General features: G+C 32.9%; 2 protein-coding genes and 2 pseudogenes across 5 annotated transcripts; all 4 read left to right on the top strand.

Annotated features, from left to right (window-relative positions):
• The first annotated feature begins 2678 nt into the window (after window positions 1-2678).
• On the top strand, window positions 2679-5747 carry LOC111314994 (carboxyvinyl-carboxyphosphonate phosphorylmutase, chloroplastic-like). 2 transcript variants are annotated; one of them, XM_089749630.1, is made up of 8 exons: window positions 2679-3077; window positions 3167-3240; window positions 3324-3406; window positions 3696-3720; window positions 3878-3897; window positions 4127-4282; window positions 4963-5039; window positions 5156-5326. In XM_089749630.1, exons 1-8 carry the CDS (start codon window positions 2791-2793, stop codon window positions 5178-5180), a joined length of 747 nt encoding a protein of 248 aa, XP_089605756.1. In that variant the 5' UTR covers window positions 2679-2790; the 3' UTR covers window positions 5181-5326. The 2 variants fall into 2 exon arrangements, with proteins under 2 accessions (XP_089605756.1, XP_022772345.2); XM_022916610.2 differs by having other exon boundaries at window positions 2684-3077; window positions 4963-5747.
• A 2085-nt stretch (window positions 5748-7832) lies between these two features.
• On the top strand, window positions 7833-8877 carry LOC111315153 (uncharacterized; annotated as a pseudogene).
• A 1208-nt stretch (window positions 8878-10085) lies between these two features.
• On the top strand, window positions 10086-13507 carry LOC111315677 (ras-related protein RABC1). 2 transcript variants are annotated; one of them, XM_022917585.2, is made up of 6 exons: window positions 10086-10363; window positions 10450-10518; window positions 11012-11077; window positions 12263-12384; window positions 12598-12726; window positions 13161-13507. In XM_022917585.2, exons 1-6 carry the CDS (start codon window positions 10237-10239, stop codon window positions 13272-13274), a joined length of 627 nt encoding a protein of 208 aa, XP_022773320.1. In that variant the 5' UTR covers window positions 10086-10236; the 3' UTR covers window positions 13275-13507. The 2 variants fall into 2 exon arrangements, with proteins under 2 accessions (XP_022773320.1, XP_022773321.1); XM_022917586.2 differs by lacking the exon at window positions 11012-11077.
• A 1-nt stretch (window position 13508) lies between these two features.
• LOC111315152 (putative DEAD-box ATP-dependent RNA helicase 29) lies at window positions 13509-26406 on the top strand (annotated as a pseudogene). Its single transcript, XR_016330699.1, has 12 exons — window positions 13509-13526; window positions 14505-14987; window positions 15472-16661; window positions 16818-16875; window positions 22792-22881; window positions 23291-23336; window positions 23775-23851; window positions 24015-24067; window positions 24515-24596; window positions 24691-24747; window positions 25374-25512; window positions 26159-26406. The product of XR_016330699.1 is annotated as a putative DEAD-box ATP-dependent RNA helicase 29 (transcript).
• The last annotated feature ends 248 nt before the right edge of the window (window positions 26407-26654 follow it).

The following is a 26654-nucleotide window of genomic DNA, read 5'->3' as shown; positions in this document are numbered from 1 at the left end:
ATCAAATTCAGACTTATTTTCCAAATTTCAGTAGCAAAAAAAAAATCAAATGGCCGTAAAAAAATTCATCATTCCTAGATTTCAATCAACCAAAAAAAATAAAAAAAAATTCCAAAAATTCTTAATAAAATCCTTTTGACCTCTTCAACAACTTTCTCAAACTAGTTTTACAAAAAAAAAAAATTCTAGAAATATCCTAATCAAGACTTATAGTTTCATTTTTTTTGTTGGCTCTTATGTTCGTAAAAGACTATAGTCTTTTTTTTTTGTGCTTGTGAATGTTTCCCTTTTTTTTTTTTTCCAGAACCCTCTTGTCCAAAACCCCTTTGTGTTTGTGTTGTTGTTGGTTTTGTTTTTTTTTTTTTTTTACAGGAATCAGCTTCATTTATAAAGCTTTTGGGATTCAAATCCTAAATTTTCTAGGATTTTTTGTGAAAAAATTTATCCGGTGACTAAATGCTGCCAAATTAGGCAGTAAAAGGAGAAAAAACAAATCAAGTTGCCAGAGTTAAAACCAAAACTTGACTATTTTTTCTTCATTTTTTTTATTTATTTTATTATTATATATATTTTTTGGTGGACAAATTATTTGTCTACATTCTTGGGTTTATCATCTCATAACTGTATATTAGTGTTGAAGTAAATCTGGTTGCAAAGGGATTAACTGTCATTGCAGCTTAATGTACATACAATAACGGGATGGAATTTTCATGCAACAATATAAGCGGAAACCATCCATCCGAATTAGGTCTTTTACAGGGGCATAAAGCCTTTAGTCTCAAACCTAACAGCCTGTCTGGTAAAATCCCATCTAGCATTGGAAACATGAACCTCAATTGGAACAATCTAAGTCGAGAGATCCCAACGGCATTCACTTTAAGCTTGCCATGCAACAATCTAAGTGAGAAAATTCCAAAAGGGCCACACTTCAAGCCATTGAGCAGAGATGGATATGGCATACACCGGGAACAAATTCTTATGCTAAGCATCGACTGTGACAGCAAGGCTACCCCAACTCCGGAATCATTTGATTTGGAAAATCATTACCCATCAGTGGAAATTGCCATTACATTACTATAAAAATTCTTAGTTCCAACTTCTCTTTTTTTTTTTTTTTATCTAACTAAGAAGTTAGAAGTTGATTATTTAAATTCAAATGGCATTCTTAAAAAAATAAAAAAGAATTTGAATCACATTCTAAAAAAATAAAAAAGAATTCTCAATTCGAACTTAGATTTTTTTTATCCAACCAAAAAATTAGAAGCCGCTAATTTAAATTTGAATCACATTCTTTAAAAAAAAAAAAGAATTTGAATCATACTTTAGAAAAAAAAAAAAAAAAGAAACTATAGTTCAAACTTTTGAATTTTTTTATCCAAATAAAAGATAGAAACTGATGATTTAAATTAGAATTACATTCTTAAAAAATTAAAAAAAAAAGTCTTTTGTATTTCATTTAAGTAATGTTTGATATCATTTTCAAAATTATCAAAGTAATTTAATCATAGAAATGATTTTATTATTAAGGTACTAAGATGATTTTATTACTCATGATCTTAAATCACTTTCTTTGGTTAAGAATCATTAATTCTTATTAATTAAATATTCCTTTATTTTGTATTACTAAAAATAAAACATTATTTGGTTTGAAAGTATCAAAACAACCATACATATTATAATAGTTACACAAGTTAATAATTTCAATATTATTTAAAGATAATAATTTGTATATAAAATATTACTAATATTTTATTTACTTCATAATAAATATAATTAAATTATTAAATTAAAAATATATTTATTGGCAGTAAACTAGTTTGTGCAATATAAATTATGTAAAAAATATTGGAATTAAAAATAAAGTTAATATATTAAAATTAAAAAAATTATATTATTAAAAATTAAAAAAATAAGCCAAAATATTTTTGAATTTGTTACAATGAATAGTTTTTTGAAAATATAAAAATTATAATATAACATAACAATTAATTTTAAGAAGAAGTAAATTTTAATTCATTTATTAATTGATAATATTAACTATTATTAATTTTACATATCATTTTACTACAGTGATAAAAATTTCTCATATCTTTGATGAAAATTAAATCATTCTTCAAAACAGTGATATAATCATTCTAATTATTTAAGATCACCATCATATAAAATTACTAAATAGTTACCGAATACGATAATTTGATCACTATACCTAAATCACTATAAGTTTTTGAATAATCACTATATACTAAATACTACTTTAAGTGCTACTGATTTTATAATATGAAGTTCAATTTATAAGATGATATTATCATATTCCTACACATATACATTTTAAAAAATATATTTTTTAATACATGTAAATTATTTTATAAGCAATGTTGTGCTTGCAATATTTAATTTTTATTAAAAAAAGAAATTTCAAATTTTATTTTTTGAAAAAAAAAATCATGTATAGACTATATTGGGATGTACTCGTATTCAAATTTAAACTTTCGAAACAGAGTTTTAATTTTTAAAACTTTCAATGTGTAAAATAAAATTAGTCAGTAATTTTTTTTTAATTAGGATTAAAAAATCAGAAACGATGAGGTGGGCTCCATTATCAGTTTGTTATCCACTTATCCTTGTGCAAAACGACAACGTAAAAGTGGAAAACTCCCGTCGTTCACGTACTTGGTAGTTTGGCATGGTGTGTAATCCCCGTAAAAACCGCACATTCAAAACTCGACCAAAGCCTCCTTACAACTTCCCAACTCAACAAATCTTTCCCACTTCCAAGTTCCAACTTCGAAAATGTCGACGATGACGATGATGATGGCAGCCAAAGCAACTTCGCTTCAACACTTTAACTTGAAAGCTTCCACATTTCGGTCAAGGATGAGCAAGTCGTCTAATCTGACGGTCAGAATGCAGACGCGGATTCACCGTCTGATTGAGGATCAAGGCATCGTCCTAATGCCTGGCTGCTACGACGCTCTCTCGGCTGCCATAGTCCAGCAGTCTGGTTTCAGTGCTGGGTTCATCTCTGGCTATGCTCTCTCCGCCTCCCTCCTTGGCAAACCCGACTTTGGATTGCTAACGTCAGAACCCTTCTTTTTAAATTCTATTTATTTATTTTGGGGTTGTAAAAAGTTAAATAATATGACATTTGGTTTTGGTGTTCTTGAAGGCCACCGGAAATGGCGGCGACGGCGAGGACGGTTTGTGCAGCGGCTCCGATGATACCGATAATTGCAGATGCTGGTATATCCTATTGTCATTACTACATTTTATAAAATGAATTAATTCAAGATTTCACTAATCCTATTAAATTTGCTTGTTTTCAGATACTGGTGGTGGCAATGCTCTAAACGTCCAGAGGACTATCAAGGATTTAATTGCAGCAGGTGCTGCTGGTTGCTTTCTTGAGGTACAAAACAAATATGACCCAGATTATTAAAGATAATAAATGCTGCAGTTCTTCTGGGACAAGGCTCAATTTTGGTTTTACTATCTTGATATTCTTGAATGCATGTTTCCCTATGTGCAAAATAGGGATGGAACACATCTTTAGATGAATTCGCTTTATAAGCTTGTTCTCTGCTCAAAAAAAAAAGAAGTTTTTCATCTTATCTAGCTATGATGTAAAGGTCCATTGCAGTGTTTGTGAAGGACCTCTTGCTTCCTTATGACTGATTTTTGGTTTACTTTCCTTTCAGGATCAAGCATGGCCAAAGAAGTGTGGTATGACTCTACACTCTACAGTTCCTCCACTTCATATTTTCAAATTAGACTTGGAAAAGATGCTATCAAGAATAACTTTGTCATCATTCTTTTTGTTTTTCTTTTTTGTCATGTTACTTTGAGTAGTAATTGTTCCTCTGCCTTTGCATTCAACCAGGGCATATGCGTGGCAAACAGGTATCTTTTCTTATTCCTGGTTTCTTGTATTAGAAGTTTCTTTAAACAAAGGATGCTACTTCTTAATCAAAATGTCAGGTCTGAAGATGAGCAAATGTCTCTTATTAGTTAATTACTTTGGTGATTAGGTCTTTCTGATGATTAGATGTTATTATAGAGACAAGACTTCTTTTTTTCATTTATAAGTCCTTTCACTCATGTCCCCTTTTTCCTAAACTTGCTCTTTTAGGTTATTGCTGCAGAGGAGCATGCTGCCAAAATTGCATCTGCAAGGGATGCGATTGGAAATTCTGACTTTTTCCTTGTGGCTAGAACTGATGCACGTGCTACATCAGCAAAAACTGGTCTTTCTGATGCCATCTCAAGAGCTAATCTTTATATGGAGGCACTACTCTTGCAATTTTATTGTTTCTAATGCAATAAATTCTTCTTTTTTTTTGTGATTTTATATGATGCCTTTCCCTTTTATGGGGATTTGTCTTTACTGTAATCCGTTAAAAGTGCATTGGATGTAATCTGCTTTTTCCTTGCCTTTTCCTCTGTCTACACCCTGTGACCAAGTCTTCAGGAATTAGAATGAATTTTAGATTTGAATCGGTTATTTGACACATTACAAAGTAAATTATTGGGTCATAGAAGAAATTTTCCTTCGCCATTGAGCTGGTGAGCTCATTGCATGGTTATGTTCATTTTGAATACTTGCAATGAGCATGCCTCTGCCTGTTGTGATCATTATTAAGCCAAGAACTATAAGGCTTTAGCTAAGTGCCTGCTGAAGAGCAGGAAAGTTAACATAAGAGAATATTATACCAAATTGTTCTTAGGCCAAAACTCTTCTTTAGTAACTGTTAAATTTGATTTACCTTGATATATGTTGGATTCAGATTCGATCAAACAATTTTTGTAAAGGCCTGTGAACCCCTAAACCTTCCCCATCTGATAATTTGCTTTTATCTTCTTCCAAATCCTGCAAGAGAGTATTATTGATCAAGCATGAACTGAATTATTACTAAATTCCATAATGATTCCATAATGTCGCTAAACTTTTCACCGGTGGTTGTGCAGGCAGGAGCAGATGCTTGTTTTGTGGAGGCACCAAGGAGTGATGATGAGCTTAAGGAGATTGGACGCCTTACAAAAGGGTACAGAGTTTGTAATATGATTGAAGGTGGAGTTACACCCTTGCACACACCTGAGGAGCTGAAAGCAATGGGCTTTCATTTGATCGTGCATCCACTAACTACCCTCTATGCATCAGCTCGTGCATTGGTAGATGTTCTTAAGACCCTGAAGGACAATGGAACTACTAGAGATCACCTTCAAAAGATGGCTACCTTTGAAGAATTTAATCAACTGGTCAAGTTGGAATCTTGGTTTGAACTTGAAGCACGCTATTCAAGTCTGAAGAATGTTATCTAGGAATTCCTTTTTACCAAGAAAGGGGATCATGTGAGTTTTCAAAACTTGAATTCATAATTCTCTGGAGAACTGATGAAAATCCAAGTGCTTTAGAATCAGAACAATCCAGCCTGTTATCGAACAGATGCTTCTTGTTGACGATCTGGATGAATGTTGCTGTATTTCTAGTACAATTCTAGGCTAGCTGTTTAGAGCTGGCAATCTTGCTCATATCATTTAGATTGTCTTCTTCAGGTACCTTACCATTTGCTTCATAACTACTTACTCTCTGTCAAAATGGCATACAGAGCAATAGCTGATATAGCTAAAGCGCAAGGTGATAGAATCGTATAAAATATTTTCAGAGCTCTAGGTTTAGGGTCCCTGAAAATCTTGTACTATTTGGTCATTTGCCTTGTTAATTGATATTTTCAAATTTATGCTTTCCAAAACCTTGGGAATACCATCATTTGCCAGGTTTTCTTCAGGCAATTAGTTTTCTAGTGTATGAAAGGGTATAAGTCAGCTGTTTAGACAGAAGACACTTTTTCTTCCCTCCGTACTTGCAAAATAAAATAACCACCTTCAATTATAAGGAATTGCTTACTAGATTTCATCAAATTTAGGTTTTTAGGAGAGAAAACTCAAAGGGGATGCTTTCATGCTTCTATAATTTGCCTGGAACTGCTCTCTTGCCATTTAGCCTTAGCCCAATACTCTCCAACAATTTCAATGACAGTTGGCGGGAAAAACTGGCCGAGGGACTAAATTTCTTCATATGCAACACTGCTGGCTGGCCACTGTGAGACTAGAATGAAGATTGCCATAAATGCAGTGCATTCGCCTACTATCTTCTTGAGAATTACTAGTTAAAAGTATTACTGTGCTTTGGTTTTTCTAGCTAGCGAGAATACGAGTAGAAAATTATTAACAAAAAAAAAAATTGTTCCATAATCCATTATTGTCACGTTGTTAAGGCCCAGTTTAGCATTATTATTGAAAGTAGTTTTTATATTTAAAAGTTATTTTTGAGTTAATGTCAACATTAAATAATAAAAAAATTACAAATTTTTAGTTTAAAAACTTAATTTTTAAATCCAAACAAAAAACTCTTATTTTTTAAAGATATATAGAATGAATTGATTTTATGATTATAATGTATCGTATCAAATACCTTGTCTAAACAATGAAAACATTATTATTATTTTTTTTGGTAGAAAGAAGATTATTTATTGAACTCGTAAATGACGAAATACTAGATAAATCATGTCTATATGATCCTCAAATTATGTGTCGTATATCGATTAGATTTCTATAATTTAATACATATATTATTGGTCCTTATACTTCTAATATTCTAACAAAATAGTCCTTCATTCTTTTCAATAAAGATAATTTGTTGATCACGTGTCTAATATGCGATTGATATGTGTAAATTGATATATTAAAAGATATACTACACAGAAATTATTTATTTATTTATTTATTTATCTCTGATTCTCCCATCTTCCATTGCACCGATTAAGGGTCAGCCAACACCAACAAAGGCTGAATCTGGCTCGATGGATACAACAGCGAGCTGTTGGAGCTAGATCTTGAGGCCCATAAGTTAATGAAAAATTTGATGAAAGGTCAATTTCTTACAACATTGAGAGTGACCAATAAGTTACTTTTAAAATTTTGGAGAGTAAAACAACAAGCGATCCAAACAATAAGTGTAATATACCTAGATATTGGGGTTTTCATTTTCATACCAGATTCAAAATATGTTAATTGGGCTCGATGTATTAATAAACGGGAATCGTCGAAGTATTTATGTGAATATGTATAATCCATGGAATCGAAAAAACTATCAAAATAAAAGAATTTATGATAATAACTAATCCTTTTTTTGTAGTTCCTATGATGCAATTGGAGCTTATTAACGAAAGGAATCAATTTAGGTAGTCCTTTTTGTGGCTCTGGTGGCGATGAATGCGATGTTGAGAAGCTTCCATCGAAGTTCATTACAAGTCTTTGGGTACCTATCATGAACATTATCTAATAGTAGTTAAAAAGTGTAAAAAATAAAATTTTTTATATTCATTGGAACCACTATCGATCATATTTCTCTCTAGCGATAAATAAAAAAAGTTACACAAGGTTTTTTTTGGACTTGCTCATATGATACCCAATTATATGATATTTAAGCTAAAAAATTCTTGTTCTATGACACCTAATGTCTGAGCTAAGTGAATTTTGTAAAAGAAAAAAAATTAGAAGATAAATAAACATAGCATAAACTTTTTCTCTATTTTTTTATTTTTAATTCGAACGCATCAATATCATCAAATATTTTGATCCAACGTAGACTCTTGAAATATTAACAAGAGAACAAAGCGTGTTGTCTGCGTTCGAAACCAACGAGGATTTTCCAATCAAATTTCCTATATTGTTCTCATCACCATAGTCAATCTCTTCATTCTATCTGTTTTCCCTTCTCTCCCACGCTGCAACTCAAAACTCTATTGAAAAAGTAGTAGAAAATTTAGAACATCATGAATAGATCAGAACAAGAAGTGACGCAATTTCTTGGGTTCTTTGGCATTTACAAAGAATCCTACAAAGTCATCTTTGAACGGAGAAAAATCTTCAGCAAGATCACTTTATCTTTAATCCTTCCTGTATCTTTCATCTACCTTGTTAACATGGAAGTATCGAATCTCTTCTTCAGGAAAATCATCCATAACGAAATAGAACTTGATCATGCTCGATCGGGCACTCCCAACTACGAGAAACTATCTAACCTTCTCTCCAATGAATGGGATTACTTTTGGCTTTTCCAGGCTGCCTACTTCACTTTGATTGCCATCTTTTCCCTTCTTTCAACTGCTGCAGTTTCTTACACGACCGCCTGCAAATATACATCTCGGGAACTTACGTTCAAGAAAGTCATGAGCGTTGTTCCCAAGGTTTGGAAGAGGCTGATGGTTACTTTCTTATGTTTTTTCGTTATCATGTTTTTTTATCTCGTTTTAGCTCCTGTTTTCTTGATTATTTGGGCAATTTCAATCCAAGCAAGCGACATCATGTGTGTTGCAGTCGTTGTTGTTTTAATGATTTTGTACTTGGTGGGGCTTTTGTATTTGACCATAATCTGGAGCTTGGCTAAGCGTTGTCTCTGTTTTAGAAGAGGCCAACGGGTTCCAAGCCCTGGTCAAGAGCAAAAACCTGATCAAAGGAAAACTATGGATGGCGATAGTCATTTTCCTCGCGCTCAATCTAATATCGGGGATCATCCAGATTGCATTTCAGATGCTGATTGTGCATGAAAGCACCTTGGGCATGGCTAACAGGGTTGTATATGCAATTAGTTGTTTCTTGTTGCTTTCCATGTCGATTCTCTTCGCATTAGTCATCCAGACAATGTTTTACTTCGTCTGCAAATCTTACCATCACGAAAACATAGAGAAATCTGCTTTGTCAGATCACCTGGAAGCTTACCTGCGAGAGGATGTTCCTTTGATTGCCAAGGATGCTCAGCTAGGGCAATATCATGTTTGATTGACTTCAAATAATGGATGCATGTAATAATATATAATTATTTTCACTACCAATGCTTTATGTAAGAGCAATAATTGTATAAAATAGTCTTCAACGTCTTGGTCTAGTAATTAAAAACGTCTTAAAAAGATATAAGGTTGGAGTTCGATCCCAACCTCCGTCCTCTCCTTTTGTTGTAAGGTTTTGCCTCCTTAAAATAAAAAAAAAAATTATGTAAATAATAATAAATAAATTGCAATAGTATGACAATTACATTCAATATTCAGAACGTTTTTTCAGTTTTAAGTCTTTTTATTAATGAAATAATAAATGTTATGGTTGGTTGCAACTGTTTCAAGCTAAATTTCTTTTTTTGATAAACTTTAGAATAAGATTATAAAAAAAATTACACATTTTGAGTTAGTTCAAAGGCAAAAGAAATTTAAATTTTAAATTTCCACCAACTAAAACACGATAGCAAATGTTAAATTAAGGATTATATTCTTCATCCGACGAAAAAAAAATTGCTGATAACAAATTTTGAGTTCGGTTAAAAATTATTGACCTTTAAGAGTTAGTATTAAATTGGGTCAAATTAGATTTTAGATGAATAAACAAAATTTTCAAGTTTAGAGTTTTTTTTTTTTTTTTTAAATTATGATTGAAATTTAAATTTAAAACCTTTAATTTTGAAAATAATTCTAATAACATATAACTAACAACTCATTAAAAAATTTAAGTAATGTTTTATTGCATTTTAGTATGCAATCAAATACTTGTGAAAGACTAATAATTGAGTATGAGTCAATTTCATATTTGAATTTAAGTGGGTCTCAGTTTAAATTTAACACAAGATTTATTCCGAGTTAAACTCGAATCAAGAATATTTTAAGAACAAAATATTGACATAAAATTTCATAATTCACCCCTAAGATAACAATTAACCTATAGTATAAAAGATTTTTGAAAAAAATATGGTGTGAAAGATGTTAGAACCAACCAAACACATCCTACCTAGAAAGGACACGATATTCCATTTTGGAACCAAAACATGTCTGAAACCAAACAGGTCAATTAGTGACTGGACCTTCAAAGATCAATCAAAGTTAACCGGAGATTATTACTATTACCAACAGCTTAAAAGACCGGAGTAAATCAACAAACGTACTCCTCTCTGCACCGAATCCAATCCCAAACTGCTGGCGCAAGTAATTGGTTCGGTCGGCAACAGAACTGGAAAAAATGGCCTTTTTAAACTTTCTTATAGAGACAGGAGAGAGAAGAAGCCTTTAAAGCCTTGTTTCTTACATTCTTTTTTCTTCTGCTTTCCTTTGCTTTCTCCCAAAACAATCAATCATCTTCTCCATTGTCCAGATCCAAATTACAGTATTACTATCATCGTTGAAGAGGTTTGAAAAGATGGAGTCTTCGTCTGAGTTTGACTACTTGTTTAAGTTGTTATTGATAGGGGATTCGGGTGTGGGAAAGAGTACTCTCCTCTTGAGTTTCACTTCCGATACTTTTGAGGAACTCAATCCTACCATCGGTAACCTTACCCATTTCCCCTTTTGATTAATTTGTTTTGCAAATTGAAAAATGTGATTATGTTTTGGGTTTTTTTTTTCCCCGTAGGTGTGGATTTTAAGGTGAAGCACGCAACTCTTGGAGGGAAAAAGCTGAAGCTGGCCATTTGGGACACAGGTAAAACATTGTCGGATCCTGTTTCTTTTTCCTGTTCCATTGCTTTTATTTTATTTTATTAAAATGTGGTATATTTGTCTTTGACATTTGACAATTAATATAGAAGATATCATTAGATGTTGAGTGGAAAAATTCAATGATTATTGTGTTCATTTTGAGTTCTTACAGCACATTTGAAAGTATTAGATTGTGATATTGCTGGAACTTGCAAACTTTGTATGGTTTTGACATGGTGCTACAATTTTATTTGAAAGAGAGGACTGTCTGACTGTAAGTTTGCAACCCATTTCCGCCTTCTACACAAACTTTAGATTAATTATGAATTATCTGTAAAGAGCTCTTGTTCTTTGGATACGTTAATTAAAGTATAGCTTGTATAGGACGTTTTCAGAATTTGGTATTGTGTATACCTTGTGTTTGTTTTGTGTGAAATGAGTTTGAAGACTTGAATAGGATAAATTGTTAATCACATTCATAACTTCACTTTATGCAGCCGGACAGGAAAGGTTTAGAACGCTAACTAGTTCATATTACCGAGGAGCTCAAGGGATAATTATGGGTATGGACTTCATTTATCACTTGCTAGCAGCTACTTTTATCTACTTCTATGGCACAACAGCCGTTATATTTGTATCTGTGCTGTTAAAAATGATAGTTATCTAGACGTGTTGATCCTTTCTGTAAAAATTCACATCATCTATGAAGTTTTCTTTTTCTTTCTTCTTTGCTTCCATTTTTTTTCTTTTTTGATCAGTAATCATGCTTTTGAAGTTATTAGTGCTATTCTGTTAGTTATATCTCATAATAATGAGACATTCTGGGATCATACCTCCCATATCTTACATTCTTACTTGAGAGTACTGATGTGATGAACCTCACAAGGTGGGATAGATTGGGTCACAGTTGGTTTGTTTTAGGCCAGTTGGTTATGTGGGATTACATAGGATTGACAAACATGTTTGGTCTTGTTGATGAAGAGATCACTAGATGAAAAAATGCTGCTTCCAAAAGCCTTGGAATTTGCTGTAGATTGATTTTCTATCCTCTAATTTGGTTCTGCAAAGGACATGTTATAGAATGAGAAATAATTTAATATATTGTGTTAAGAGGTGCAGTGCTTTTTCCTTCTGTAGCATTTTTAGTAATAACTGATAGGTTGTGCTAACTGACTGAAATTGGTAACTTATATCTAAACAGAAGCTATTTACCTTCCAGTTATAATAACGCTGTGCATTTCAATCAATATTATAGTCAAAATACAAGGTTGGGTTAGTGTGGCACCAAAGCTTCCACCAACTTTAGCTTTGAAAATTTAGATCAAGTTCTCCAATGTTCTAGCTAGATTGGCCTCAGGTTGGGAAAGTTAGGACTCCAACTCGACAGGCTGCCTGGATGTTGTTCTGGTATATTTGAAAAGCTGTGTTGATTTAGCCCAAGAATGGCTAAACATTTGGGTAGCAAAGTAAGATTTATATTGCTTGGTGCTATCAGAAACAGTATCAGTCCATGATTGTTATTTCACAGTTGATGTGTAACTGCTGTCTAAGATAATCAGATCCCTGATTGTAGATTGATTTAACTACCAAAAGAAGATTTACATAAGGTATTCCCTTCTGTTGAACAACTAATGGAGGCACTCCTTGTTTGGATGTATTTGAATACCCAGCTGGTTTATTTTATCTCTTTTTCCCCTTGTCTTAGAGTTTTCTTATATGATGTAGTTATTATGTTTGTTCTGGTACAGTGTACGATGTAACACGGCGAGACACATTTGTAAATCTATCTGACATATGGGCTAAAGAAATTGATCTGTACTCAACAAATCAGGACTGCGTCAAGATGCTTGTTGGCAACAAAGTTGACAAGGTATAATTTGAAAAGTATTTATGTCCTTTAATTTCACCTAGGTTGTTTGTTTTTATGTTTCAGTATTGCCCACTGAAATTGTTCTTGACTGTTATCTTAATGTTTATGCCATTTGGTCACTTATTAAAAAATAAGTCGATCTTTTTTTTTTGGACAATAGTTATAAAAAAATAAGTTTGTGTAATTTGATTGTTAAACTCACATCATGTACAGGAAAGTGAAAGAGTTGTCAGCAAAAAAGAGGGCATTGACTTTGCTCGGGAATATGGATGTCTTTTTATTGAGTGTAGTGCAAAAACGCGAGTCAATGTGGAACAATGCTTTGAGGAGCTTGTCTTAAAGGTAATTGAAATCCTAGAGTCAAGCTGGTTATTTATGTGCTCAATTAATTGGTTGTTGGAAGCATTTTATAGTTATAAAATTCCAGTTTTGTCAATTAGCTGCAAAGTATGAGTATCACCCAGATATTCAACATCCAAACGTGTACTTCCACTTATTCAGTAAATATATTTGCTTGCTTCTGCTCTGATTGACACTTCTGCAATCATCTACAATCTGCATAAATTTCAAATTGATTTTAGAATATTCAGGCCTCTAAGTGGAGCTCCTTCTCCCCAAATATTTAGTTGGTGGCTGGTATTTATGCATGCTGTTTCCAAATTATTTCAATGTTGACTGGCAGTTTCAAGCATGCCGATGCATGGTCATATATATATATATATGTATATACATGCTTAGATAGTTAGTTCAACATGAAAATCACATTTGATTTGCAGATATTGGAGACACCAAGCCTCTTGGCTGAGGGGTCATCTGGAGTGAAAAAGAACATCTTCAAACAGAATCCTCCTCAAAATGGTGCTTCAACCGGTAGTTGTTGTTCATGGTGATCTATCATTAAAGTTTTGCAACTCTCTTCAGGTTGCAGCTTGTTTCCTTTACATTACTGCATTTACACCTGTTTATTCTAGCTTGTTCATGGTCGGTCAGTCATTAACCATGAAATGTACATTAATCCTGAATTTCTAGTATTGATGTGATTATGTTACTATTAAAAATCATAAAGAAAATAAAATAGGTGGTATTTACTGCCTTGCAAAAGGTTCCCTTTGCTTAACAGTGAGATGCGGTTTTACTGTTGGGTATTGTTTCTGTTTACATGCTTTATTAACCATGATCAGTATGGGAGATATATAGGTGGTATGTCTTTAAGCCTTAAGGGCCATGGTTGGATTCATGATTGTTTTTTTTTTAAGAAGTATTCATTTATAATATATATATATATATATATATATATATATATATATATATATAAGGAACTGTCGATGAAAAAGAGGCTCAAAGAGAAAATAATGTTATTAAATAATATTATTTTATTTTGTGCTTGAGATATGCAAAGATTAGAATAGGATAATTTATTTATTTGTTAAAATGATTTTTTTTTAAAACTTATATAATTTAAATTATTGATGTAATTTTTAAAAGTATAATAAAACATATAAGATCAATCTCATGAATTAAAAATAATTTTTTTTATTTTGAAAGATTAAATCATTTTATATCAAGAGAATAATTGATTTTCATTATAATTTTATTTTTTTAAATATAAATTAAGTATAATATAAAATAATTTTTATTATATCCTATTCGTAATTTTATACATCAAATATTATCTAAATTCTTTAGAAAGTCAAGCAAGGACCCATTTTCTCTTTTTTCTTTATCTTAACTTGACGTCAATATTTTAACAGTTTAATATCTTCTTAATCTAAATTAATAGTTCATAGAAGGTAACATTAAAAATTTCTATATATTTTTTAAGAAGTCAAGGATTTGAAATTTTTTTCATCTTCTTAATATATTGATATTTTATATGAGATTATTAAGAGTTAAATTCTAATTATTATAATTAAGAATTCAGTATTTTATCAATAAATTAGTTGAATTAAATTAACAGAAAATCTATTTACGATCATCAATTTTAAGTTTTTCACGAAAAAATAAATGAGAAACAAAAGAAAACAACTTTAATTTCATTTTTAAGGCCCATAATTATTTTGGGCCAATATAGGCCTGTAAACTTGATTTGAGACAGAAAACCCCATGGTTTTAGGCAATAGTTTGAAGCAGCTTTTGGTGGGAGCGTGAGCAGAGCAACAAGGCCGTGTCTACTGCTTCCTTCTCTTCCTGTGAGTTTGTTTCAGCAGAAAAGAAAACAAAAGCTGCAAACGTTCGATGGCGAGGAGCTTTTTGTAAGCTCCAAAGCCGAGCTTAAACGGAAACAAAAAGAAAAAAAGAAAGCAAAATCTGGCGGCTTCGAGTCCTTAAACCTAAGCCCTAATTTCTACAGAGGTATCAAGCGGAAGGGATAGAGAGTCCCTACGGCGATTCAGCGCAAGTCCATGCCGCTTATTCTCGCTAGAAACGACGTCATGGCCATGCCACGGACAGGTTCCGGGAAAACGGCGTTCTCTTTGGTGCCGATGTTAGAGAAGCTGAAGCAGCACATGCGTCAGGGCGGTGTCCGAGCTCTCATTTTGTCTCCTACTAGAGATTTGGCCTTGCAGACATTGAAGTTTACCAAGGAATTGGGAAAATTCACAGTTTTTTTTCTTTTTCTTTTTTAACTAAGTGGACTGTTTAAAGTTAATTTGTAATTATTCATGATTGTTTGGTTATATTTTTGGATAATTAAAAAAGCTAAAATTTTGATATTTGTAAATTTCGAAATTCATGATTTTGCTTTTCTATGGACCGATTATGTTTGAGAATCTTTTAATGAAATATGATCATGCTTTTTAGCAATTTTTGAGGAAGCAAAATCTAGTAATAAAAGTAATAACCAAAGGGAACCTTAGCTTCTTCGCATAGTAGTTGATTGCATTGCTTCGCATTGAGTTTGAGAGACTACTGAGACTGAGAGTTGTAAAACGTAAAGAAAATTTTATAAAACAGTATTAAGAAAAAGAAAAAGTCTTAACATGTTACCAATATTAGTGTTCGTGATTCTAATACTTGTAATTTGTTTTAAATGACTAGGAGTTTTGTTTTTGATGGGCCTGCCATCCTTAATGACAACTTATAAAGATATATTGTCTTTATGTAGATCTTCGTATTACTTTGCTTGTTGGCAGTGATAGCATGGAAAATCAGTTTGAAGAGTTAGCACAGAACACTGATATTATTATTGCTACTCCTGGTAGACTGATGCACCATCTAACCAAGGTTGATGATATGTCCTTTCGTATAGTGGAACATGTGGTATTTGATGAAGCAGATTCCCTTTTGGCATGGGTTTTGTTGAACAATTGCATAAAATCCTTAGCCAGCTTAGTGAAAACCGTCAGACCTTACTCTTTAGTGCAACTTTACTGGGTGCCCTTGCCGGGTTTGCTAAGGCTGGTCTGCAAGACCCTCAACTTGTGCGGCTTGATTTAGAAACCAAGATTAGTCCTGACCTAAAGCTTATCTTTTTCACCTTACGTCAGGAAGAAAAACATGCATCATTTTTGTATTTGGTAAGGGACCATATTAATTCTGATCAGCAAGCTTTGATATTTGTTTCCACGAAACATCATGTGGAGTTCCTTAATATTTTGTTTCGAGAAGAGGGTATTGAGCCATCTGTGTGTTATGGTGATATGGATCAAGATGCTTGGAAAATTAATATTTCAAAATTCAGATCAAGAAAAACTATGTTGCTTGTTGTCACAGATGTTGCTGCTAGGGTATTGAAATACCTTCACTTGATAATGTTATCAATTGGGACTTCCCTCCAAAACCCAAAATTTTTGTTCATCGAGTGGGCCAAGCAGCAATGGCAGGTCAAACTGGTACTGCATTTTCCTTTGTGACATCTGAGGATATGCCATACCTTCTAGACCTTCATCTATTTCTCTCAAGACCAATCAAGGCTGCAGCTACTGAAGAGGAGGTTTTGCAGGATATGGATGGAGTAATGAATAAAATTGATCAAGCAATTGCAAATGGAGAAACTGTTTAAGGGTGATTCCCACAAAAAATTATTGATCTTATTTCAGATAGGGCTAGAGAAATGATTGATTCGTCTGCAGAACTGAATAATATACAAAAGACCTGAACAAATGCTTTTTGCTTGTATTCAAAGAGTAACCTTTACCTGCAATGGAGTCCATCAAAAGGGCAAAGGATTTGCCCCATGAAGGGTTGCATCCAATCTTCAAAAATGTGCTGGAAGGAGGTGAATTGGTGGCACTTGCATTTTCTGAATGCTTGAAAGCTTTCAGATAATTTCTAAAGCCTTTTATCTGCAAAATAGCTGTGCTCTATGTTTAAGTGCTTCTTCCTTTTTTTTTTCCCCCCTTTGGGCTTCTGTGTGTTTTGCCAATTCAATTTTTATTTGTGTGATTCTTAAGCTGCAAAATTTTAACTCTAGAGTTACTGATTTATACCAGACCCAAGCAGACTACTCTGGAAGCCGAATGTGAAGCCTCTAAATCAAAGCATTTGCAGGTAACTCTGCAATTTTTATTTGTGGCATTTTCTTTCTATTGTCATTGAGTGCTTTCTTTTGATTCTCTCACTTTGTTGCACTTATAAGCTGGTATCCTAGACAATTATGTTACACTCCTTGTTAATTTCTCACACAACTGACTATGTAATCTGTAGTTTGAGATGGACACTAATATGAGTGCATCAATACATTTAACTGGAGTTACAAGAGCCTTGCAACCTAAACATTATGAATTTATGTCCTCTCCATAATATTTTTTTTTGTGCTTTAGTATCTAAAACATTGTATTAGATTAATAAACTTTGAAGATGTGATAAACATTCTTGTCCCATATTTTTTAACAAATTATCATGCCAAAAATCTGTGATGGTTTTACATTGTGTTTGCTTTAAATTTGTTAGTCAGTGCTCGATAATAGTGTATGAGATATGCCAAAAAAATTGAAGAAAGACTTGAAGATCATGGTGATGAAGATGAAGTGGAATTTGGTGTAAGGTTTATTCGGAAAACTTTTACAGGATGTTGAAGGAGCCAAGTAGGGATAATTACTCATTCTTAGTGATTAAAAGAACTTTTGAATTGTGAGGGAGATCCCTTCAAACTAAACATCCATTGAATTGTCTGCATTCTTATTATTAGAATTTCCAGAAACAAATATTTGATATTCCTCTATCACCATGATTAATCTTCACATCAGTGGAGCAATCCTTTCCCACATTTGGGCCCTCAAGTTGTTTCTGCCAATTCGTACAACCTAATAGCACAATGAATCTCCTATGAGTTGGAGTTGACTATGTCATTGGAGGTGATAACAGTTCGGATTGGATTTAGTTCAATTTTTTCGGATAATACATAGAATTATGAATTTTTAAAATCCGATTCGAATCCGAACCGATCTTTCATATGATCTTATTCGAATTAAATTTCACCGGTTCAGTTGGTTTGGTTCATCGGTTTATAAATTTTATTTTTATATTATTTTAAAATGAATTTGTAATATATTTAAATAGTTTTATATATAAAATAATTATTTTTATTTTATAAAAATTTACAAAATATATAAAAGCTAACAAAAATATATAATTTGGTTCGGGTTTTTTCGATTTTTTCTTTCTGATCTAAAATTCGATTCGAACATAATATGTATATTTAATATCTGAATTTAATCCAAACCAATTAAGAAAAAAACCTATCCAAAGTGAACTGAATACTACGGTTTCAAATCGATTTTCAATTTCTCGGTGTTTTTCCTCATCCCTACATGGCATTGCCACATTTGCAATGTGGTTTTCTACCTCTCCCTCTCCATGAAGCAAATGTTCTTTCCTTGCTCTTATAAAACAATGAAATAAGAATTTAAAGTTAGAATTTTTTTATGTTCACATTAACTATGTGTGATATAGCCTGCAAATTTTTTTCCTTTACTTTCTGTGTATATCTTCCCAATATCTTTTCTATATTGATATGTTCTAGTCATAATTGTGAAAAAACTAAGAAATTAAACTGTATGGAAAACTAAGAGAAAAAACTAAATGTATATTGAAAAACTGCTCATAAAAATTATACAAGAACCTTAGGTTTATATACTACTAACTAGGGGTTAAACTAGGAAACTAAATCTTCTTAAAAATTGATCATATAATTGAGGGATTGCCTATCCTAATTTTTTGTCTTTAATTCTAGGGATACAAATACTTATTTCTAAAGATACAAATATAAATATACATATTACAATATTACAATCAGCTGTAAATAAGTATTTTCTCACACTTCCCCTCAAGCTGGTGAATAGGTGTTTTCCATTCCCAGCTTAGAAATAATTTCTTGAAATGTTGCACTATTGAGACCTTTAGTCAACACATCTACAAGTTAACTCTTGGTTGATACATAAGGTGTACAAATCAACCCACTGTCTAGTTTCTCCTTTATGAAATACCGGTCTACTTCAATGTGTTTTGTTCTGTCATGTTGCATAGGATTATGTGCAATGCTTATTGCACACTTGTTATCACAGTAGAGTTTCATTGGTACTTCCCACTTGATCTTCAAGTCTTCTAGGATAATCTTTAACCATAGTAGTTCACAAATTCCTTGAGCCATTGCTCTGAACTCTGCTTCAACACTTGATCTTGCCACCACATTCTTTTTTTTACTTCTCCAAGTCATAAGATTACCACCTAAAAAAGTGCAATAGCTTGAAGTGGATCTTTTATCAGTTACTGAACCTGCATAATCAGCATCTGTATATGCTTCTAGAACTAATCCCGAATTTCTTTTGAATAAAATACCTCTCCAAGGATTGGCCTTCAAATAGTGCAATATACGGTAGACAGCCTGTAGGTGCATTTCTTTAGGACTATGCATAAATTGATTTACCACACTTACAGCATATGCTATATCAGGTCTAGTATGTGAGAGATAAATGAGTCTTCCAACTAATCTTTGGTACATCTCTCTATCTACAGCAACATTTTCATTAGCTTCTCCAATTTTATAATTAGGATCTATAGGGGTATTTACAAGTTTACATGCGAGCTTCCCAGTTTTCTTCAAAAGATCCATCACATATTTCTGTTGTGAGATGAAAATACCATGCCGTGAGTGAGCTACTTCAATTCCTAGGAAGTACTTCAATCTCTCTAGCTTTTTTATCTCAAATTCTCTAGCCAAACACTGTTTTAAAGATTCTCTCTCTTTTTCATCATCTTCAGTTACAATTATATCATTAACATACACTAATAGAACTGTGACTCTCCCTGAATCAGAGTGCTTGATAAATAATGTGTAATCTCTTTGACTCTGTTTATATCCCATTGCTAGCATCACTTTGGCAAATCTCCCGAACCATGCCCTAGGAGACTATTTAAGGCCATATAAAGCTTTTTTCAGCTTGCATACTTTGTTTGCTTCTATATGAGCTCTAAATCCCAGTGGAACCTTCATATATATTTCTTCTTCCAAATCACCATGTAGAAAAGCATTCTTTACATCAAATTGTTGAAGTTGCTAATTGTAATTTGCAGCCAATGATAACAAAATCCTAATTGTATTCATCTTGGCAACTGGAGCAAAGGTTTCCTGATAATCCATTCCATAGGTTTGAGTGTAGCCCTTAGCCACTAACTTAGCTTTATACCTTTCAACAATACCATCTACCTTGTATTTTACAGTGAAAATCTATTTACACCCCATTGGATTTTTTTCTTTAGGCAAATTCTACCAGTTTCCATGTCTTATTTTTCTCTAAGGCCTCTATTTCTATTTTCATAGCTTGCCTCCATTTCTCATTGGATAATGCCTTGGATAATGTAGTTGGAACAGAAACAGTGTTTAGGTTCACAAGAAAATTTTTGTGGGATGGTGGAAATTTTTCAAATGACACAAAATTAGAGATTGGGTATAGTGGATGCTTAGTACATTCTCTGGTTCATTTCTTAATGGCAATAGGCATATCATAATCACTAGTTATAGTTTTAGGAGATTCATGTTCATTTTAAGAAACAGAGTCAAAAACTGTAGTTACCTCATTTCTAGAGTTAGGATCAGGTTCTTGGACTGGCATTGGTTTAGGATATGAAACTTTCCTTCTTGAGTACACATGTAATTTCTTCATAGAATCAAGAACAATATTATCCTTTGTCACATTTTTTGTATTTGGAATGGGTTTAGACTCAAATTCAATGTTTGACTTGGGTTCAGTAGAAACAGGTTTCGACTCAAAAGAATTAATGGGTGAAAATGTTGAAGAAGAGGACAAATCAAGCAAAAAGAAGTCTTTATCCTTATCTTTCATGAGTGAAGTCTCCCCTTGAAGATAAGGTTGAGTAAAAAATGGTTTACTTTTTTCAAAAGTGACATCTGCAGACACATAAAATTTTTTGGTAGGAGGATGATAGCACTTATATCCTTTTTGAGTTGATGAATACCCCACAAAGATACATTTAATTGCTCTTGGATTTAACTTTCTCCTATTATGATTGTGAACATAAACAAATGATGTATAACCAAATATCCTAGGTGTGAGGTTGTTTGTGGTATTAAGATTGTGATAAAATTGTGAGAATAGTTTCATAAGAGTTTTAAATCCCAAAATCGTTGAAGGTGACCTATTTATAATTTGTGTGGCAGTGAGAACAGCTTCCTCCCAATAAGATTTGGGTACATTTGCTTGAAAAAAAAAGGCTCGGGTTGTGGCTAGTAAATGACTGTTTTTCCTCTCTGCCACTCCATTTTGTTGTGGAGTAATAGGTGAATAGACTGTGATTGAAATAGTCTCTTGCATTATCAGACCTAAATCTCTTGATTCTCACTCCAAATTGATTTTAAATCATGTTTTGAAAGTTTTAAAAAATACTATTCACATCTGATTTGGATTTAAGTAAAAAAACCCAAGAAACCCTGGTACAATCATCTATGAATGAAACAAATCATCTTACACCAGAAATATTAAGAATTATAGAGGGACCCTAAATGTCACTGTGAATCAAGTAAAAGGGAGTAGAACTTCTTTTGTTACTAATTGGAAAAGACACACGTTTGTGCTTTGTAAGTTCAATAACATCACAATGAAAATCTTCGACACTCAATCCTTTGAACGAAGAAGGAAACATGTTTTTCAAAGTTTCAAAAAAAAGATGTCCAAGACGAAAATGATAAAGCTAGATTTTGTCTTTATTGAAAGATTTTTCAGAAAGAAATGACAAAGGTAAACTATTCTTGATATTACTTGTGTTATTTGATGTCTCAAGATAGTATAGTTCATCCTTCTCCTTAGTAAGTCCAATCCTCTTCCCCGAACCCCGATCATGAAATTCACGATAAGAGGGATAACAAGTCACTTTGCAATTCATATCTCTGGTAAATTTTTGTATAGATATCAGATTAGTAGACAATCCAAGAACATAAAGAACATTTTTGAGAACAAATGAGGGATTAACTTCAACATCTCTTAATCCTGCTACTGTAGTAAGTGAACCATCTGTAACAACAATTTTCTTATTACTAGGACACAATGTATATGTACTAAACTTCTATGAAGAATGTGTTATATGGTCTGTGGCTCCTGAGTTAATGACCCAAGAACTCGTAATTGGCTTAACTACGACATTTAATCTATGAGAACCAGAAGCATTACCTAAACTAGAGACCTTACCCAAAGAACATACCACAGTAGGCTTTTCAAGGGTTTTCAATAGGTTTTTCAGCTTTTCAGTCTCTTCTCTATCGAACTCTCCTTGTTTTTGAGACATCTGTATTACTCCGGTGATTTTTCCAATTGACATTTCCTCAAATTGGATGGTAGTGATATCTTTCTTTAAACTGAAACAAGTTTTAATATATAACCAGAAATGACTCTTAGCAATGAAGGTTAAAGAAGGGAAAAATAAAATGGCTATGAAGGCCTTAACAAGGTTCGACGATGAAGATCTAAACAGGGTTCGGCAATGAAGGCCTAAAATAGAAGTCGGCAATGAAGGCCTAAAATAGAAGTTAGCAATGAAGGTTGAAAAATTTGCTTCCCAAGAAGAGCCTAAAGCTCTGATACCATGTGAAAAAACTAAGAAATTAAACTGTGTGGAAAACTAAGAGAAAAAACTGAATATATATTGAAAAACTGCTCATAAAAATTATACAAGAACCTTAGGTTTATATACTACTAACTAGGGGTTAAACTAGGAAACTAAATCTTCCTAAAAATTGATCCTATAATTGAGGGATTGTCTATCCTAATTTTTGTCCTTAATTCTAGGGATACAAATACTTATTTCTAGAGATACAAATATAAATATACATATTACAATATTACAACCAGCTGTAAATAAATGTTTCCTACAATAATATTCAAAATGCTGCTTCTTCCATATGTAATATATTACATTCGAGTTATTGCTTAATCCGAGGGTTCCTCTAGTCAGTGGGTCGATGTGATGAAGAAGAAGAGATCTATACACGAGAAGATCATTACTTTGTTTCATAAGCAGCATTCTAGCAATCCTGTGGAAAAGGTAATTTTGCTATTTGCAAAATTATTTTCATAACACTTCATCCATCAAGTATTTGCTACATCTCCCCCCTCACCCTTTGCACTCACCCACATAAACCACACTTCTGATATTGTTTTGGGATTCTTATATGGCATATAATTTTCCTGGCTAGTTTCCGCGAGATTCTAGTTGTTTTTGGAACTAGTTAAATAGTGTGAATCATTTTTGGGATCTATTTTCAACTTTTGGTTGTTTTGAGAGGTTCCAAATGCTATGGTTTTGGCAAAAGAGGTTGAGTTTAGACATATTTTGTTTAGAAACATGGTTGATTATAAATGGTTTGAGCTTTTCTTTCAATGCTTCTTTTGGCCTTTATTTTTTTTCTGTTTATCTGTTCCTTTCTATTTAAGTTCATCTTTGATGTATACAGGAAGTTCAACCTGAAGTTACTTCTTCGAAGATAAAGGGGATAAAAGGTTTTGTCCTTTCAATTTTTAATTTATTCCTTATTGGAGCTCCTTTTCTTTTCCTAACTTAATATGATATATTCATGGAGTGTTTTATTTTATTTATTATATCTATTTATTGGGGTGGAATGGTGAAGAGGGTAGCAGGAACTATGTCTTTTGGTCTGAATGGTTGAGCTTATCAGAGATCATAAGAAATATTCTAGAATCTTATCTGCCAGATTTGTTGGCCAAATGTCAGCTCCCTCTTCAAGTAGGGGAAAAGGAAATCGACATTTAACCAATGAGTAAAAGTCAGTAAAAATGGTTAAACAAAAATACATGTAACTAAGTGTCTTTGTCCAAACAATTATATGTATTCATTGATAAATGATAGATCTTCTTGGAGAATTAACTATTTCTGTTTTTCAATGATTAAAAGTTTTTATACTTTTTTGTATATGTTAGAAGCTCGCGGCTCTAGAAGAAAGGAAAAGAACTTCAAGGATAAGGAGTATTACATAAGTTCTGTGCCAACAAATCATGTACGTTAATTTCTTGTCTTCCAACACAAATTCTTTTCAATTGTGGTCCCAGATTGCCAATAATAATTAATTTCTATTTGCTTGTATCTTCTAATGTGTTTGAGTTTTCTTTCAATGTGTGAAATCTGCTAACTAATTTGTGCGGAACTGCTATCACTTTCGGCATACAGAGGCTGGTCTCTCAGTAACAAGTAGCGAAGGGTTTGGATCAAATAGGCAAAGTTCATATCCTGATATTTTCTTAGTGCATTTTGCATGTTGGTCCTTCCCCCTATCCTGGTGAGGAGTTGGTGATATAAATTCAAATTTTCTGGCAGAGATTGGAACAGATGCCAAGTATTTTTACGGTAGAGAATGCTTATTGATAAGTCATTAACTTGTTATGCCATCTAAATTCCTTGTATGTTTGTCATCTTCTTGAGTCTACTTGACCCCTTTCTGTCTCTGGCTCACTTCATATCTGGTAAGCACATGTAGATTTGCAAATGTTGCTATGGAAGAAGATTCCTCTTTAATCAGAATGTGCATGTATGCTAACACACCTTGTGAAAATGAGAATGATTTGAAAATTATGTTTAATTTTGAAATATATGCATGTAATTTGGGAGTTATTCCCCTGTTCCGCAATGTTTGCACATATGCTAATAATTTTTGTATTTGCAGGTTGGATTCTGCTGTCCTGGATCTTGTTGCTGATGATAGTGAAGGTTTGCAGAAACAAAAATCCCAATATCATTGGGATAAGGTGGTTGGAACTATTTGAATAGTGATTTTTATTGTTATCCTAAATAAATTACTTTAAAAAAAAAAATCAACTCATATGAACCTTTCATATGCAGAGGAGTAAAAAGTATGTAAAATTGAATAATGGTGATCATGTTACAGCTACTGGAAAGGTACTTTTTACTGTTAATTCTATTTGTGCTCGTCTTTCTAGATATTTCCTTCCCTTTAGTTTCATCTTTAAAGCTTTCTGGTTTAAGTTACATTGGATGCCATCTGAACCATAGCCAGTGAACTATTCTAGTGCTATATTAAGCTAGATGGCCATGCCCATTCTGTCATTCATATACGTTTCTAACATTTGGCTTCGGTCTGTGATGATTTATTCACTGCTTTTGTTCCAATTGTTCACTGTGGTGGAATGGGAGCAATTTTTTTTCTACTTTTTCATTATAAATAACTTTTCTTGGTTTTTTTTTTTTTTTTTGTATTCTGTCTTACACGTAAAACATGGTCTTCCATGTCGCAAACCTGCTTCTTTAATGCTTAGACCTCAGAGTTGCAACTGATCTTATCAACTAGCTTTCAAATGAATTTATGCTTGGTGTTTCTTGTTCTTTAAAAAAAAAACCATTAAAATTTGTCAGATAACTTCATTAGGATTGTCTATAATTGCTATCTTAATGAAGGTTTTGTAGTTTATTGATGAGGATTTATATTGATTTATGCAAAGATGGACTAGCTCAGTAGCTTACGTGGTGGTTTGGGACATCTCACTTCACTTTTCTGTTGTTTGCAGGTTAAGACAGAGAGTGGTGCCAAGGTAAAAGTTGAGAAAACTGGAATATACAAGAAGTGGAAAGAATGGTCTCACAAAAAAGTATATCTCAAGGGAACAATTAATGGAGATAATGCTGAGGAGACAGCAAGCTCATCAGGCTGGACTCTGATTTCCTTTTTTCCCCTTTTTCTTTTTCTTGGATAATGCTGTTCTTCTATGCATTAGTATTATGTCTCCCAGTTTAGATCCTTGTTATATGCTACCAAAACTTGGTGGTTTCGATTCTTTTAATTTAAAAAAATCTGCTGGATTTTTTTTCTTTTGTTTCTAGCCATTTGCTTAAATCTTTCTGTCTTCTCTTTGCAAATTGCTTTAGCTTCCACTTGTTTCTAAATTGTTTCCACATTTGCCATAATGTTTGTACCACCTTCTCCACGTCTCTGTTTAACTGCTAAAGTAGACTATTTTGTCGTTACGAGCTGTTAATGCTAGATTGTCTGTGTCATCAAATCTACATGGTAGGTTGGACAATAAATATGCACAATGCTTTTACAAGCAATTTGATAACTGAACAAGTAACATCGTACTTCCTACAGGAGAGCTAGTGTTCATGGGCAATAATTATATGCCAAATTCGTCATTATCTTTATTCCTTTCCATTTCTCAGAACTGAATGTCGCCTGCAATGGTGGTTAGCCATCCCTCTTTGTGTTGTCTGCAACTATGATAACTGGTTTATATTGCTGCTAGTCTTCTGATGATAGAATGAATCCATTATTTGTTCTGAAAAATATTTCATGCAGGAGACCTTCGTTCACAAGGTAATGGTAGAAAGTTCAGAGGGAACAAGAAATCGCAGCACTCTATGCCTAATGCTCATGTGCGTTCAGAAATTAAAGATCTTGAACAAGTGCGAAAGGAAAGGCAGAAAGAGGCAAATAAAATATCATACATGAAGGGCAAGGCCAATAAGAACAAGGTTAAGATGTCCAGTAGGAGTGGAAAATGAGGAAAGCTCAAGTCGCAGAAGCTCGCAAGATTTGATTGCTAAGAGGAGAGCAGATGACATGATGATGCTCATACCCTTTTTAACGGCTGGAGTTATTTGGGTCTAATTTATATGCCACACACAAAGTGTTTTTTCGCCCTCAAGTAGAAGTTGGAAGCTGGAAAGAATTTTAGCTGGGTTGACCTTTTTGTTTTGTTTGGTTGAGGGGCGAACAGTATTGATTAAGTATTTTGGAATATTGTTGAATGCAGATAAGAATTTCTTTGAGAAATTTTTAGTTGCAAACCACT

This window comes from Durio zibethinus, chromosome 20, assembly GCF_047325235.1.
Source record: "Durio zibethinus cultivar Kanyao isolate XHJ-2024 chromosome 20, ASM4732523v1, whole genome shotgun sequence".
NCBI classification, from domain to species: Eukaryota; Viridiplantae; Streptophyta; class Magnoliopsida; order Malvales; family Malvaceae; genus Durio; species Durio zibethinus.
This window is presented reverse-complemented; position numbering and strand designations above follow the sequence as displayed.